At 32.3% G+C, this 19,020-nt stretch overlaps 1 protein-coding gene and 1 long non-coding RNA gene across 9 annotated transcripts in view; one reads left to right on the forward strand and one right to left on the reverse strand.

The window, feature by feature from the left end:
- The window catches only part of LOC122635672, a 24,916-nt gene extending 7,525 nt beyond the window's left edge, over positions 1-17,391 (forward strand). Inside the window, exon 2 of the long non-coding RNA XR_006328722.1 lies at positions 16,137-17,391. This is a non-coding gene — a long non-coding RNA (uncharacterized LOC122635672). The remainder of the gene's footprint in view (positions 1-16,136) is intronic.
- The window catches only part of LOC122635662 (protein abrupt-like), a 68,111-nt gene that overhangs the window by 20,458 nt on the left and 28,633 nt on the right, over positions 1-19,020 (reverse strand). For all 8 annotated transcript variants that reach the window (XM_043826124.1, XM_043826122.1, XM_043826120.1 and 5 more), the window contains exons 4-7: positions 1,910-2,146; positions 1,068-1,274; positions 716-881; positions 469-522 (exon numbers count right to left, since the gene is read on the reverse strand). In XM_043826124.1, the coding sequence (XP_043682059.1) occupies positions 469-522; positions 716-881; positions 1,068-1,274; positions 1,910-2,146 (664 nt within the window). The remainder of the gene's footprint in view (positions 1-468; positions 523-715; positions 882-1,067; positions 1,275-1,909; positions 2,147-19,020) is intronic.

Here is a 19,020-nt window from a genome sequence, read left to right on the forward strand (position 1 = left end):
CTCTCTCTCTCTCTCTCTCTCTCTCTCTCTCTCTCTCTCTCTCTCTCGTTCACTTCCTCTGTATTTTATTTATTTTTTTAAAGAAGGAAGAACGAATATACGAAACGAATTAATTAATGATCGATAAGATCGATATTCCATTCCGACGACGAATCGTATCGTTTCTCAAGTTCGATCGTATTCGATATTAACGAGATTTCTCGAGCAGATTGTTTAAAAACATAGGAAAAATTACAAAATGAATCGCGATACGCTGCTCTCACCGTGTTTCTCAAAAGCGGAGTTTTGAAATTGGGCTAGAGGAGAATGCGGGGGGGTTGTGAGAGGTACGAGAGTTCCATGCATTCAACGTAACAACGAGAGATCAGAGTCTTTGAGGAGAATCGACGGGAGGGTAACTAGATTTAGGATCTACGAGATCGTTTCGATGGTGAAATTCAATGATCGTGCATTATTATAACGACTTACCGTAATTTGGATCCTGATTTGCCGCATGTATCCCCGATGGTCCAGGCATAAGTCCTGTAATTTTTCAAACGTCAAAGATCAATAACATTTAATTTATCAAACGATTTCGATTTGTTTATTATTAATTTAATTCATAGGAAATTTTATTCGTTACTATATTTTGCCTTATCATTTATTGTTCATATGTATATATATATATATATATATATATATATATATATATATATATATGTATGTATATATTTACCTTGTAGACCCAAAAGTGCAGCTGGGAAGGTACTACGATGATGCTCCATCGAATCGTTCAAAATATCGCTAGGTTCGGTTTTCACCGAATTTAGGATGCTATCGTTGTTCGACATATCTTCCTCGTTGTCCGATATAGAATTCGAATCTTCGCCAGTCGATTGTGCCTAGAAAATAAAAAATAAAAAAAAGATTATAAAAAAAAAGAGAAAGGAATGAAGAAGAAAAAAATATATATATATACATACACGTGTAAATTGTGACATTACATTACATTAATAATATCTTTGATAAACGGAGGAAAGAAATGGATAAAACATGGAAATAGAATGAATAAATCTATGTATAGTTACCTGAACATTGTTCGTAGGTGTTGTATGTATCGTGGGTCCACCTTCAAGGGCCTGTCCCAAGAGAGACTCTTGTAGGTCTGTTTTTGGCTCGATATGATTACCCAGTGGGGGACTATAACTTCTAGGTCTCTTATCCGGTGGAGGACTCAAGCCACTCTCATTAAGATCTCCCCTGCCGTTATCTTGCCATGGATTACGTGGCGTCGTCTGTGATCGGAGTAAGGATCAAACGATCAGATTTAACGATCGACTTTCTGTAGGTACACTAGGTATTTATGTATTCCGAGTTTTAAGACAAGGGAATCGAATCGGTAATACGTAATTTTGAATTTAAGATAGAATTTTCATCTTTACAATTTTATATAAAATTCCAAGAGAAAAAGAAAAGAATTTATAAACGAGCGATATAAATAATATTGATCTGATTGATATATAAATTATCGATATTTGTAATTAAAAGGAAATACTGGTATTTTATAATTTCAATGAATAGTAGTATTTCGTTCAATATTCCTTATCGAGATCAAACGATAAACAAATATCTTGTAGGCTTTCGAAATTTCTAGTAAAAAGAAAATGTTACTATTTTATATCTAAATAAACAATAGCAGTATATCGTTCGATATTTCTTATCGAAAGAAACAAATTAAAAAAAATAACGGTACAGTATTGATTCGGTTCGTACGTAAACTGTTTAAACTTGTCGTGTAAAAAAGATGGTAGTATTTTGTATCTAAATAAAAAATAGTACTTCGTACAATATTTTCCATCAAAATAAACGATGAATAAATATTAGGATATAAAAAAAAAGAGGAAAGCAAAAACCAAAACAAAATACTTACAGGTGCACTACCATTATTGCCACTCGACGAAGGTGGGGGTGGAATTTTTGCTGTAGCAGCACCACTGTTAACATCCGCCAATCCTCGAACTTGAAGCATTTGCGCGGTCTTCAGAAAGGCAGCCAATTGTTCTTGACCAACGTGTACTTCTCCATGATACATAAACCGTAATAGGGACTCCATATCCGAAGAAGCAACGTCCCTTAATATCACAATTGGATGCTGGCATGGATTTGCCTGTAATTTGTTAAAAAGAAAAACAAAAAAGAATATTATCTTTTAACTCGTTAACCGTGTTGAACGTGTACAGTGAACTCGTCGCAAAGAGACAACATTTTTTTCTTTACGAGTATGTACTCGTCATGTAAAAAAGGAGAAAAATAAAAGAAGGAAAGGAAGAAAAGGTTAAAAAGAAATAGAAAAGTAAAGAGATATTCGCTAATGGAATGAAAATTTTAATGAGAAGCAAAAGATGTTAATAGTAAATTAGAAAAAAATTAAAAAATTTACAAATATCTCGAGACAAGTGAAATAAAAAAAAATATGTACGTATATACTGTACATTAGACATTAGTCATTGTCATAGAAAATATTTTTACAGCGACTTAATATCCGGACCACTATTCATTCCATTTTTGTCAGAGCACGGCGTTGTTTCATACAGTTAATAATTATGTTAGCGAGTTAAACGACACGACGCGGAAACATTCGCGGAAACGACGCGGAAAGAACATGGACACGGCAAGTCCAGCTGTTTGTAGTGGAGTTCGTTTCATTGAAATTCTTTTTTGCAATCTTTATTTTTACCCTTTTATTATTCCTTATAATTTAATTCAGTGTTAGAACAACCGTTTGTGCACCCTGATTGATACTCTTCAAATCGTAATTTTCACGATTAACAGGTTAATAAAAATCTAAAAAGGTATTCTATTATCGATCTCTCATCTCTCAGATCTCTCAGATTACTATCGATCATCGATCGCAGATCGATAGAAATTCGAGACGAGGCTGATTAAAAAAACTTCTTTCTGATCTTACATTTTCTCACAAAGATCATTTTCATCCATTCTCCTCCTCAATCAAACCCGATCCACACAAACAGATCATTTCTATTCTCTTCCGACGAGAACGAACTATTTTAAATGCATATTCGTAGAATAGTTTTCGTCGATGCGACTGTTTGATATCAATTAGAATTAACGAGTAATCCAAACGTGTGAAAGATTTTCATATGCAATCACGTAGTCGCTTATTAATATCAATCGAGTAAAGGTGCATAACATGTGTATATATGTATATATATATATATATATATATATATATATATATATATATATATATATATATATTACATATACACACACACACGAAATGCATATACATACATACATACATAGGTATATAGGATGAACCGACACTATACAATAGACACATTTACTATCGCATTCAGATTCATGGAAGTGAAGCACGATCTCGACATTAATAAAACTCAATTGAACGCGTTAGATTATGATCAACCTAGCCGTTATATTATCGATGATGAGGTGTTCTATATCGTGAATAGAAATATTTATTATAGATTCGTTCGAGCAACGATAGCAACGATAACAACGATAATAACTAAAACTAACGAGCATGATGTTACGTTGAGTTCAGTTTCGTTAAGTTGCGTTACGTTACGTTACGTTACGTTACGTTACGTTACGTTAAGTTACGTTACTACAGTACTGAAGCTGGTTTATGTCACTGAACTTCGATTTACGATAACCGCATGAATTTTTCACTTTTACCATTATGACTTGACGCGAAATTGATTTTCAAATTGACTTTTCAAATTGTTCCTGTACAATGTGTTATACTTATATATATATAGTATAAATAGTATTAATACAAGTATACGTATACACGCCTACACAATCACGTTACAATTATACAGAATGAAGCGAAAACTTTCTAGACGCTCTTTTAGCCCATCCCTCCTATCTAAGTACTTATATACATAGAGACGTGTACACGTACACGTGTACGTATTTATAATAAAAAAATTTACGACGAAAGAATTTTTATATCGATAACGTAACCACTCACGTAAACGCAATATCGTAACATAGTAAATATAACGCCGAACTGTTAAGCCAATTAATTATATCTAAATGATTAAACACTTGACATTTCTTTAACGTCCTAACTTTGTTATTTTCTAATATAACAAACGAGAATGTTGAACGCTTTGATTCTTGTTAGTTGCGTTAGGTTTCTACCTAGCTAGGTTGATCGAAATGATTGGAATAATTGAAATAATCGGTGTCCGTCGTTGAAAGTACGTTTGAAAGAGAAGAAGAAGAAGGATGAGGAAGAGAAGGGCAAGAGAGTTAAAGAGACGCAGAGAGAGAGAGAGAGAGAGAGAGAGAGAGAGAAAATAAGAGTACCGAGAACTCCGCTATGGACTCCTTTATCGCATTAACCAATTCAATTAACAACTTTGAGACAAGCCCGTCTCACCCCTCCCCTCCCCTTTACTCCCCTTCCACTCTCTATCTCTCCTCCCCTCCCACCCTCTCAGTGCTGCTAATTAAAGCTAACGCGATTAAAACGGGTCAATAATTAATTGTATGGCTGGTCCGACGACGAGCGACGAATAGACAAATCGTTTGAACGAACAGAATCTCAACGAATCCGATCTGTTTTTTTCCTTCTTTTTCTTTTCCCTCCTTTTTTACTCTTTTTTTTTTTTTTACTCCTTTTTATTCCTTTTCGTTTGTATGTTTGTATGTTTGGTCGTTTGCTATTTTTATCATATTATTTTTGAAACATTTTATAATATGTTTTCGTTCGTTCAACGTCTAACATATGGGTGTGTAATCTGTAACACAAACGTTTTCGTTGCGAAGGACGTTTGAATCGTATGAAATTTTCTAAGGGATATCGTGAAATTCGAGTAAATTGAATTGACATTGGGATATCGTCTATTGTAAAGTTAAAAAATGCATAGGATCGTTTAAAAGTGATTTTGAAAATATCTTTTTTTAGCTGAGATTGTTAATATTTACTGGTTATATAAAGATATAATATCGTCGATCATGTAAAATATTTTATAAATTCATATTATAATATATATGTATAATATAATATATAAAAAATGTATACGTATATATATTTAAAAAAATATATATATAAGTATATATAAAACATTGTAAAATATTTACAATATCATAGATTGCAGCGATCGATAATATCGTATCTATAAAATTTGTACATATTAATGATTTCAAATTGATGAGAAGTTTAAATATAATATTACAGATATTATCTATATCTATACTATATAAAATATATCTGTGTATGTCAGCATACGAGCGCACGTTGAAAGAGATTTTCTCTTTCTCTCTCTCTCTCTCTCTCTCTCTCTCTCTCTCTCTCTCTCTTTATTTCTTGACTCAGTTTTTGTTTTCAACACTTTAACATAGATTTATCTTTTGTCTCGTTAAACTTATTCCCCGGTTGGTACATTATTATAGTGTACCAGAGCTCATTTTCATTAATCAATTATCCGAATGGATTTCACGAGCAAGAAAAGCAAACGATATCCTGACTCTTTAATCGATCGAACGATCTTCCTGCATTGCTTGACGCTTTTTAGAAAGCTGGTGCTCCGGATTCCAACGTGATCGTTTACAGGTGGCTAGAAAATTATGGTCGACTAGTCGTGGCATGATGATACATGGGACATTTATCGGTGCCATCGGATTCGGAGAAAACGATATATATATATATATATATATATATATATATATATATATATATAAAACTACTCTCGAAGTAGTTGTGTTATAGGTACTTATATATACCAAACTAGATCGAGTAATGTAATCTTTAGCTATATAGAGTGAGAACGAGAAAAAGGATTTATCGATCGATCGTTCTATCGATCGATCGATCGACCTATCTTAACTAAACTAATCTTACGTCGAATTAAAGTCTTACATGAGTTTCTAATTTTTTCTAAATTCTTTTTTCCCTATTTCTCCTTTTATCAATTTTACAAGATTATATGTAATTACATTAATTCAATCAAAGTTTATTTATGCAAAAAATAAAGTGTATACATTTTATCTGACACTTGAGTGTTTTAATTAATTTGAAATTTTTGTTATGTGTAAGTTATATATAAGTTATATATACATATATATACATATATATATATATATATGTGTCTGTGTGTGTACAGTTTTTAAAGAAATTAAGAAATTAAGATAATTAAGAAAAAAGAGGTAAATAAAAGAATTAGAAACTCTACTAAGGATTTTAATTATATCTCTATATTTGTTTGACGTTCGTTTTTGTTTTGAGAGAGAAAAAAGAAAAAAAGAAGAAAGAGGAGAAGACCGAAAGAAATTGCCTATAAAATTCATTTATTAAATTTTACAGAACTAAGTGTAAAGTTAGCGATTAGAGAGTATCCAAAACGCAGTTCCTAATCGTCCGTGGTATCCGTATATCGTGTTCGCATGTATCTGAAGCACCCCAACTAAAGCGTAAGTAGAAAAGTAGATACAATTGCATGGTTTCTGATCCGGTTATGCGGTGAACGAGCTGCGTTCATGGCTTCGCAAAATATGTTCGGTTCGTTGTCGTTACTACGACTACAATGCCATCGATACACGAAAATATTGCGCACGTGTATTTTATGGGTCCAAATAAAAATGTATATAACGTGTTTATATTACATTTTTATTCGAACATATTCCTACGACTGAACATTCGGGACTATCGATCAAACAAACTCCATTACTATAGTTACCATTACATATTTATATCTACATAATATGTATATACACAATTTTTATAGATGCATAGTTGATGTGCACATATACGTATAGAATTTTTTTTCTATTCGCATATAAAATCATTTATTTTACTTTAATCGTATAATCGTATAATCGTATTTTTCCTTTTCTTTTCATTTCTTTTTATCGTTGTTTTCGTTTATGTTAAAATTTATTTACTTTGCTTGATTTTTTTCTGTTTTCTTTGGTTAATTCATAATTCGTGTTGTTCTTTTTATTATTATTTTTTTTTTTCTAGAACATCATTTAATCTGGATTTCTTGTAATTTGATATTTTATTAAATCTGTGAAATCTCTCTGGGGATATCCATCATCTCTCGTGATCTCCCTGAAGAACTCTCTCTCTTTCTCTCTCTCTCTCTCTATCTCTCAACGTTTTTCTTTTTTTCATTTTTTCTTTTTTTTATTATTATTCCTCATCTTCTTTCCTCGGTATAAAACCAAAGAATTTTATTACGAATTCCGCTCACAGCCATATTGGAAGTCATCCAAACGAGTTTCATTACTACATTTATTATTACCACGATCACATTTTTATCGAGAATTCAAAGTTAAAAGAATGTTACTTTTTCCAATCGAGTTCTCTTCAAGTTCCCAGTGCTTGCATTCCTTACTTAATTAATTCCAATTTTTTTTTTCTTTCTACTCTCGCCCTCCCCCTCGTTACGTCTATAAGTCTGTAACGATTGATTATAATGCTTAGCTGCTTATTGTTTATATTCCTTGTTTCTAAAAAAGAAACGAAAGTACATCGAATCGGATTAGAATTTTTCTTTTTTTTTTTCCTTCATATTTATACACATATATGTATACACTTACGTGTATACTTATATACTGCATATAATAATATATGTATATATACATAGAAGAATTAGAACTATGGAAATTATCGATTGGACTCAGTTGTGGACTATCCCGGACGTAAATGCATTAAAATGTAAAATATTAAAATCGATCTATTACATTTAGGATGAAATGCACTCGCCAAGACCATTATCGATTCCGCATCTATTCTCGTCGTTTCTGCATATCTATGAGACGATATCGATGGGAAAAAGATGGACTAATATAGAATATTAGAACGTTTTAATAGAAATAAAATGTAAAATATTATGTAGAATATTTCTGAAAAGAAAAAAAATACATATATAAATACATATATAAATATATATATGTATATATACATGTATATATATGTATATCTTTCGTCTTATCGAAAATTTTTTTTACATATATAACACATACCTACATACATGTATGTATATATACATATATAGATGTATATATAGATGTATATTAAAAGACAGTTTGTGACACTCCCAGAGTCGCTTTTCCAGGCATCGTCTGCAGGAATGCGCGCACGTACAACGACGCACTTCCGTTGATAAAAATACACGCGGTATAATGTGTCTCTCGGTACACGCGTGACCGTCGACATTTCGCTTTTCGTTCTATGCGAGTGCGTGGAAAGAGAAAGAGATTAATGAGATGTTGCAATGTGCATAGTACGCCAGCGACGCATGCGCAGTGCAATAATAAACCATCGCAGTATGATAATGCATTAAGCATTACCAGCACTTATACGTTGACTATAAAATTTGATCGTGGCGCTTTGCTGACTTGTTACATGAAATAATAAATTCATATATAAGATTATCGAGAAGTTCGATCTACTTTGTTGCGATTAGAAATTGTTTCATTTTTTTCGTTTTTTTTTCCCTTCTCTTTTTTTCTTTTAATCGTCCTTCGTTTTTTATAATCGAACAGCCATATATGTTCTCTTTTCTTTTGTCGATACAAATGTTCGTTAAGTATTTACTTATAAATTCCTCGATCTATAATTTGATTAATAATCGTTAACAGATCGTTAATAATGCACGAGTGATTAGAACAATGATAAGTGATCATATTTAAAATAAATTTCTAAGCCACATATACATATATGATATAAGTAGTTGTACGTTTTATTTTATCTTTTTTTTTTTTTATCACAAAGTTAATTGCCATGTTCGTATCAGCATGGTTAATGCGTTAAGTATGACTTCGACGTTCTACAATTTTGTTAAGAATGATAACAAATCAAGTCATTAGAACGACGCGTGATAATTGATAGTTCAAGTGAATTTCTCTTAGTCACACAGTTATATATTTGATTATATTCTTTCTTTCTCTCTCTCTCTTTCTTTCTTTCCTTCTTTCTTTTTTCTTTTTTATCACAAATTAATTGATTATTCTTGTCGACGTAGATAACACTTCTCATCTATAAGTTAGATTTTTTCCTTAATGTTCTTAATGCAACTCGAGTGAGATTAGAATTGTGTGATTAGTATGTTAACTCACGAAACTGTGTGATAATTAATTTTACCTTGAAATGGCATAGAAAAAGGAAATGAAAAAATAAAATGAAGTGTTATTTTAAAAATCTTTGCGCATATACATACATACATAAGTACGTACATACGTATATATATAAGTACGTATATATATATACATATACATATACATATACATATATAAATATATATATATATATATAGAAACATGTTACTCGTTGTAAATCGGTAAAGCTCGGAACCAATAAAGCAACGAAGTTGTTCTCTTTGTTCACGAGCGTAATTAATAGCTCGCAATCGACGCTCCGGTATAAAGTTAATTAACGGAGGAGTTAATATTCATAGTACATTTAACTCGATTGTGATAGGAATGTAAATACAGAGAAGAGAGACAGATACAGAGAGAGAGAGAGAGAGAGAAAGGAAGAGATAGGAGAATAGAGAGAAAGAGAGAGAGAGAGAGGGCATTTGACGTATTTAATTAAATTACACACGCTATTTTGCAGTAATAATTGACGACTACGATATTCCCCATGATATTTTGTAATCCGTTGATTTACATTGTAACATGCGCCTTTTTGCCTATCAAAAACCATGTACATAGATATATACATACATAGCTGTACGTACGTACATAAATACATACATATCATCGTTTATATAGGTATATATGTATATATATATGTTATAAACCCCATATTCCTCCCTCTCTTTCTGCAAAAAAAAAAAAAAGAAAAATATCAAGATCTCGCGAAAGATATTTTAAAAATCGTAAAGCGTGTTAGCTGAGACACGAGTTGATATGTAATATGCATCGAGATTCAAGCGAGACCGGAGATTAGTTATTCATTCACGAAGAAGGTAGGTAGGTAGGTAGGTAGGTAGGTAGGTAGGTAGGTAGGTAGGTAGGTAGGTAGGTAGGTAGGTAGGAAGATAGGTTGGTAGGTAGGTTGGTAGGTAGATAGGTAGATAGAGGTATATATCTAAACGCCGAAAGAGCGGTTCGATGTGTCTTCGACAGACTTCTCTAAATCATTGAAAAAAAAAAAGAAAAAAAGAAGAAAGAAAGTCACAGTGTAAAAATACGCTTGGGATATTCTCTTTCTTTTCTTTTTTTCTTATTTTTTTTCCTTCGAAAAAAAAATTTTATCTTATTTTTTATACTTCTTTTTTCTATCTCTCCTTTTTCCCCCCTCTCTCTTCTTCTTCCTCTTCTTCTTCTTCTTCTTCTTACTCTCGTCCTGAACGAATGAACGAACGGACAACAAGAAAAATAAAAAGATTTGTAATCGATCGAGAGGAGAGAAAATTTGAAAGAACGTACTGTTATTTTTAAGAGTATGCGCGCTCGTGTACGTGAGATAGAAAGAGAGAGAGAGAGAGAGAGAGAGAGAGAGAGAGAGAGAGAGAGAGAGAGAGAGAAAGAAAGAGAGAGAGATAGAGAAAGAGAAAGAATATCTATCGATTTGATCTTCGTGCGATTTATATTCGAGTCGAGTTTATAATGCGAATATATCCATTTTGGATCGAGATGACTAAAGGATGAATAAATCACTAGGCTTCTTCGTAATGGCCGACTACTCTCTAACAAAGTAACAACGATGATGGTTGGTCCTCTCTTTCATTGCTACGTTGTGTATCCATATCCTACACGTGGAGAAAGAGAGAGAGAGATATACACGGACGCATACGCACACGTATACACGTGCATAAATACGTGTAACATTTATCCGTGTGTATATAACCGAGCAATATCTAACTCGATTCCATATCACGCCTCGACGTTCCATGCGCGTTCGTGCGTACACGGATATGCGAACGACACACACGTATATACATACATACATATATATATATATATATATATATATATATATATACATACTCGTATACTAATGGCTAGCAAGCTATAGTAAGCTAGCTAGCTAGCTAGCTAGCTTGCTTGCTTGCTTGCTTGCTCTTGCTTGCTTGCTTGCTTCCTTGCTTGCTTGCTTGCTTGCTTGCTTGCTTGCTTGCTGCTGCCAGATGGAAATTACCGATCCGATATGCAAATAGCCGCGGTGACCACTAATGTGTGCTACCAGTTAACGGTAACGTTATTAACGGATCGTTACACGATGTTCGAAGAACGCGTGTGTACGCAATGGGAACTGCGTTAGAATCGTGTGATCTATGAACGCCCCCATGAAGGGACCTGAGGCGATCGATAGAATTCGAGATAGAAATTCCTTTCCGAAATGTTTTATATATTACGCGCATGTAAATGTTTTTTTTTTCTTCTTTTTCTTAAAAGAAGAAGGAAAATCTTTTTTCTTCTTTTTCTTCTTCTACTTCTTCCTCTTATTTTCAATCAGATTTATTCTTGTGTTGTTTTGATTTGTATTAATTTGGCTCGAGAGATAGACGGAAAGAGAGAGAGAGAGAAAGAGTTAATTCAATATCGCATGATTTATGATTTATGATTTTGCTTAGAGGGTTTTTAGATTTAATAAAACTCGAGATAGAAATTTCTTACTGAAAAGTTTTATATGTGCACTTTATTTAATTATTTATTTATTTACTCTTTTTTTCAATTTAGTTTTAATCTTGCTCTTCATTTGATTTTGATTCGTTTGATGCGAGTAAGAGAGAGATTTAATAATGTACGGTTTATAATTTTGATTAAAGCATTTAGATTTAACTTGTGGTTTATCTTTGTACGATTAGAAAAGATTTAGATTTGGATTTATGGAAGGAGATTAATTTTTTGGTTTCATTTGTTCGATGTTTTAAATATCGATGATCGATAAGTAAATCCCTAGATAGATAATTTTCGAAAAGTTCTTTCAAGTCAATTTAAATCTACGCTTTCTTGATTTTCATAACTGTAATCGAGTAATTAGAGATTTAATTGATTTACAAATTTGTTTTAAATTGTTAGAAAATAGTTTTGGTAATCAGAAAATTAACATTTTGTCCTAATCACAAAGATAATATCACAAGGAGTTGAAATTCGTGGTTTCACCATGTGGATCAAATTTTTTATAAGTCATTCTCGTACAACCCAAGTTCTAAGAAGGGTCGCCAAAACTTTTTCTATCTATGAATCGTAGAAAAATGAATCATACTTTATTAACATCATTTATGAATTAAATGCTTACGTGTTGTGTACTATTCGCGTTTTAAGTATCTAAAGAGATTTTAACACGAAATGTCGTTCTTGGAAACGAAAAGTAATTATTCACGTGGGTGTGTATGGTTTACGAAGAAAAAAAAAAAAAAAAAGAAAAAGAAATGAATTAAAGAAAAGAAAAGTGCGAAAAAGATATTCTTCGAGCACTCATCGAGAAGAAGAAAAAAAAAAGAAAGAAAAAAAAATGTACAAACACGATTCGATCTTCTTGAAAGAAACGTGGTACGCATAAAATGATTCGAAATAATGCGTTTCGAAAATCAAGAGTGACAATGCTCACAATGTATATATATATGTATGTATGTATGTATGTATGTATGTATTTATACATATATGTATAAAATAAAAAGAAAATGAATGGAAAGAACATAAAAGTACAATGATCAAATTGTCGTGAGTCACGTTTTACTAAATAAAACATAAATAAAATAAAGAAAGAGGAAAAAAGAAAAATTCATGAGAGAAACAAAGGAAAAAGTAAAAACTTGACCAAAGAGAGAAAGAGAGGGAGAGAATTTTTAATTTCAAAATCAAATTGTTCTTAATAGCCAGTATAGTTTTAATCACTTTTTAAGTATGTACGATACATATGTGTTAACAAACACGTCATTGTGATAGAAGTTAAGGCCAAAAATTTTCCGAGAATGTATTACTTATCACAGCGATACACATACATTCTCTCTCTCTCCTCTCTTTCTCTCTTTCTCTCGCGTATAAATACTCCCTTTCTCTCTTTCTATCGAGTAATTAGCATCGATGACGTTAAATACGTGGACGCAACTGATGCGCAATAATAATTAAGCGTGAATTCAAGGGCGTTAATGACGCATCGTATATTCACAGTATTTATTCGAACACTTTAAGCGAGAGTGTAATCAGTTGTGAAATATATGAAAGTGTCTATGAAAAAAATCGATATATTTTTTTGAGAATACTATCTCTCTCTTTTTCTCTTTGTCTATTTATCTCTATCTTGAAATCTATTTATTGAAATCTAACTGACAATCTCTATCTTTTATATATACATATACACACACATATGTATATTTTTTTCTTTTTTGTCGTCTTTTAAAAATCTTCGAACGTCTCGCCAAGAAAACGACGGTTAGTTAAATTCTTGAATTACATCGTAACATATATAGTAACAGCTTGAGATGAACACTCGAAAGAGATAGGGTTGGCTCCTTCTTTTCGATCCCTCTGACTCACGGCTTATATTCTTTTCCTTCTTCCTCTCCTTTTTCGAGACATCTCTCTCTCTCTCTCTCTCTCTCTCTTTTTTCTCTTTCTCGATCACGACTATGAAAGAGACACACGAATGTACGCTTGCACGCACGATAAGAGGAAGAAGGAGGCACATAGAATTTATTACGGTGCGGTGGCCGATCTTATTTTAAGACTTGAGAGAGAGAGAACACGCGTGTTTTTCCTATGTGTGTATGTATGTGTGTACGTGTACGTATGACTCTTTGTCTGTGTGTGTATGTGTGTGTGTCACGACACATCGTACGCACGCGTGGATACTTTAAAAAGAGTCAATGGATATTATAGTCGACAGATGTGCTTAGGATCTCTTACGGAGTCTTGAATTTTTAACACTGAAGCACACAGATTTTTAACATTGAAACTATGTTTAGCCGGAGAATTTATTAGATGGGTATATTTCTCTCTCTCTCTCTCTCTCTCTCTCTCTCTCTCTCTCTCTCTCTCTCTCTCTCTCTTTCTCCTTTTCTCTCTTTTTCTCTCATAGAAATTTTTATATAGATAATCTTTTCTTTTTCTTTTTTCTCTATTGCTTATTGTTGACTTAATGTCTTTGCGAAACGCAAACAAGAGATTTTTTTTTATATATAACTGAAATTGTACACTAATATATCCAATGAATTAATATTCAAAGGATTAAATCGGAGAATTTGAATTTGAAAGGAATAATTTGTCAATAATGTAAGAAACAAGTTTTATGAAAAATTGTTTAATTCTTTTTCAAGTGAAATAATTTAATAATCCCTTTTCGAAAACAAAAATTAATTTACGATAGAACTATTTAACCGTTTAATTATGGTTGATAAACGATAAAACAAAATGCTACGTTATTTCAATGTAATATTGCTTGCTTGTAATGATATGAATTTGTAACGCTGACATCTTTTCTTTTTTGTTTTTCATCTTTTTATTTTCCTTTTATGTAATAGATATCATAAAGAAAGAAAAATTGTATATTCAACGTCCACGTGTCGCGTTCGATCGATCGATCTCACTTGACCTCGAAGTTTTAGCTATTACCTATTACTCAGGATTCATTTAAATGTGCTTGCACAAGTAAATACGATCCGGTCTTGCGAGTCTTCGTGAATGCTTCGAATAACGGCGAGTAACTCTTTTAGCGTGTCTTTTTTCTCTTTCTCTTTTTCTCTGTATATTTCTCTTTTTTTCTTTTTTTGATAACGACAAAGAACAACGATCAAAGTATTGGATAATTATTATTATTAATTATAGAACTAATAAACATTATAGGGACTACGAGTTATATCGTCGATTAAAAAACTTTTGATCGAATACCGGTTACAAACGTATCTGGTAATTAAAATCGGTTAACGGTGAACGCCAACTATGTATGTCCTACATTTGTAAATATATACAATACACACACACACACACACATATATATATATACTAATCTATACTAGAAAGAATGCTTTGTACCAAGAGAAGTTACTTTCATTATGATTAATACCATGTCTGATCTAATCTCATCCTTTTTTTTCCCTTTTTTTCTTTCTTTTTTCACACGTTCCGTTTGATTATAAACGTGAGAGAATATATATATATATATATATATATATATGTACATATATTTATATATAATATTATTGCTTTGAAAATGATTGTTTGCTTTGGAAATAAATTGATCGAACAGATTGATTTTGAAATCATAAGGAATGTCTTCGTTTAATCGTGCAACGGTAAATCTAATATTTTTCACGACGTAGTCGATTGCGTTCGAAAAGAAAATTAGGACAACGACGTACATCGTAGTTTAATCCTAAAGACATTAGATCTCGAATGTTAGACGATGCTCGTTTCAATTTGAAGAGATCTAATTTCGTTGGATATCTTTTACACGCACGATATTAGAGATTAGAGTCCTCAACAAAATAACTCGACTTAAATTACAAAAAAAAAAAAAAATAAAACTAAACAAATTTATTCCTTTTTAAATGAAATAAATTCTCATAATCTTTCTCTTCTTTGCACGTAGCAAACGCATAGAACAAAAACGTTGTATTTTCTCAATCGAAATTGGAAATAAAAAATTAATTCCAACTTGATTTAAATTACTAAAAAAAAAAAAAAAAAAAAAATAAGAAAGGAAGAAAAGAGAAAGAAAAAGAAAAAATTAATTTCTTAGTATTTAAACGAAATAAATTCTCATAATCTTTTCCCCATCGCTTCAAAGTAATACGTATAGAATAGAAACGTTAGGATCGTCCCAATCGAGCAATCAATTCAAATATCGGAACAAAAAAAAATCCGTATATTATAATATTATAACGAAAGGAAATATATTCAAACGATTTGAAATAGAAATATTATTTCTTAACCTTTCAAATCGAATAACTTAAGTACGTACGTATGTATGTATATATGTATATGTAAGTACGTTTCTAAATATAATACGCTCACGTACATACACACACATATACGCACGTACATACATATACACGTACGCAAGTCTATACGTATTTACATGCGTTGGTCTGTGTCGTTGCGTGTGTACATAGTAAACGTAAAGAGCAAAAACACGATAAGAAAAGATTCGAGTAATGTGACCTATCAAAGGCGTCAGAAGATCACTCGGTTGTTTTCATTTACAGTCGTCCGGTACAAAAGCACTTACGCGGCACGTACACGAGCATTAACGAAAACGACGTCGGAGAATCAGAACGACGACAAAGAGGGAAAAGACGAGAAGAAGAAGGAGGAAAAGGAGGAGAAGGAGGAGGAAGAAGAGGAGGAAGAAGAGGAAGAGGTGGTGGAGGAAGAGGAGAAAGAGGAGGAGGATGAGGAGGAGAAGGAGGAGGAGTTAAGACGGCGGCAGTCCTCTTAATGCATCGCGCATTTGCGTTTCTTATTTCGTCCGGTCTCTGAGTGTGAGACAAAGATATACAGACAGAGAGAGAGAGAGAGAGAGAGAGATAGAATAAACGCTTACTTGACTGCATTCAAAGAATGCGTTCTTCTTCTTGGCCAGTTTCGAGAGTAGAAAATTTTATTTCGAAATTAACGAGTATTTTCTTTGTTTCGAATAATCAACAAATCTAACGATAGGTTTTACATATTTCTCTTTTTTTTTTTTCTTCTTTTTTTTTTTTTGTTCTTCGTAATGTTTATAGACGAGATAATGTATACAGACGAACGGAGAATGAGATAAGGTTTTCTAATTTAAAATTTCTACGGAAGAATATTGTAAAAATGTTCTTCCCTCTTCGTTACTTTGTAATTGTAATCGGTATTAAATAATTGTAAGAGTTTATATTTTTTATGATTATTCATAGAATAGGTAATTAATTCTCTTTTTTTGCTATTAGGATTAATATGGATGGATGGATGGATAGATAGATAAATAAACTAAAGTAGGATAAGATGATATCGTCGAATAGAAAATTGTTATTTTTAAATAATTATAATAACGATTAATTGTTAATTTTCTTCATAAACACATTTAAGAGGTTAACATTTTTATGATACTCATAGAAGTACTATTTTACCAAGGCAATAAAAGTGATTCGAAGAACGACTGTGAACGATAAAGCGTGTAATTACGCTCGGCTCGAAGCATAAGAGCGTTGTATGTATGTACTTTTCGAACTACGTCATCGACTAGCGCGTTACTCATCGAGCCTAAAGAGGTCTTTCTTATTTCGTATATATATATATGTGTGTATATATATACACACACATACATATGTATATGAGGTGTGTGAGTAGCCATATCTACACGTAAATACGATCTCCACGTATATTAAGAATATTAGAAAATCAATCGAATACATATGTAAATCAGTCGAATATATACGAATGTATATGTATATAAGTATATGAAAATGATCATTAATACTAAAACGATAATCGTCATTAATTATTATTATTACTATTTACTCCTTTTTTCTTTTTTACGTAGGCGTGGCGTGACGATAATAAATCGTAAAGCAATAGTGTAGTAGTGTGACGTATTAAGAACCGGAAGAATAAACAAGTAAGTCGATCGATAGTGGATACCATTCGATCGATTACGTAGAGACATAAGATTATTCTAAGAAAAATAAGAAAGTAGAAAAAATGAGAGAAAAGTAAGAGAGTTATTTTCGAATATTAACGAATAGTAGTAAACAACATTCGTCTTAATCATTTTTGAAAGGTATCAACAAATACTCGATACAAATTATTCGAAACGAAATTGTTCGTAGTTATATTATCTAAACGATTTTGATAAAATATATATATATATATATATATATATATATATATATATTTACGTATATCGTAGATATACCATGATTTTCTTAGAAATTCTTCGTAGTAGAAAATAGAAAGTTTCTCTTGGAGGGTGTCACTGCCGGAAGAGACGTAAGAAGGACAGAGAAAGAAGATCGTGTTTATACGAAGGAATGTGTTTGCGTGTGTGAAAAAGAGACACACCGAGAGAGAAAGAGAAAGAGAGAGAGAGAGAGAGAGAGAGAGAGAGAGAGAGAGAAAGAAAGAGACAGAGATATCTTAACGTAGAGGTAAATTTAAATCTCTGGTGAGAGTAGTCGAAATAAAGTGCGTGTACGCATGAAGACGTGCTTTAGTACGACATCAGACGTAGTGTATGTACGAAGGAAGGAACGAAAAGGCACATGTGGCGTCTTTCGGCTGCCCTAAACGCGAGACTTTAAATATAGAATGTGGAGCACCTTTTGCCGCAACTCCGCTTCGAACCATTGGATTGTGCAAGCTTCAATTTTCTCTCTGGCCCCTGCACTTTTCGAATTCAAATTATATTTTCTTACGCGACCGATCGTGTCTACCTCCCCCTCCTACCCCTTTCCCCTCACCACTTTTCTTCGTTTTCCTTCCTTTTCCATCTTCTTTCGTTTCTTCGGCATTCTTCTCTGATATTTTTTTTTCCTCCTTTCCTTTTCCTTTCTGCTTCTGTTTCTCTTTCTTTTTTCTTTTCTCTTTACTCTTCTTTGTGAAAAATTCTTTTCATTGCTTTAATTTTTAACTCTGCATCAATTCGCTCGAGTGCGCAGACTTGTGTTCAACGAATTTAGAATACATATTTGGATATCGATTATTGTTTTCTTCGATTAATTCCTTTTTCATTTTTTCATTTTTTTTTTTTTTTTTTTCTTTCTTTAAGGTATTTTTTTCTAATGACGACTTACTCATGTACGATATTTTTCCAAGAAATTCGTAAGGCATTAAAAAACGAGAAAATCACGGTGAATCATCGATTTTGTTACTTTTCTTTAATAGTTGAACATAAATCACGATTAATGTATAGCAACGAGCAAGTAAGATTCTATAAAATAGATAAACGGACTCTGCGACTTTCCCTCTTCGACTTTGTAGGCACGATCTTCACAACGATCTACTAGACGATCGATCGGAGAACGGAACGAGGAAGATAGATAGAGAAAGAAAGGACAGAGAGAGAAAGAGTTATCTAAACGATCTACGAGAGTCACGTTCAGTCTCTTTAGCATTATGCAC

The sequence above is a fragment of the Vespula pensylvanica genome, chromosome 19 (assembly GCF_014466175.1).
Source record: "Vespula pensylvanica isolate Volc-1 chromosome 19, ASM1446617v1, whole genome shotgun sequence".
NCBI lineage: Eukaryota > Metazoa > Arthropoda > Insecta > Hymenoptera > Vespidae > Vespula > Vespula pensylvanica.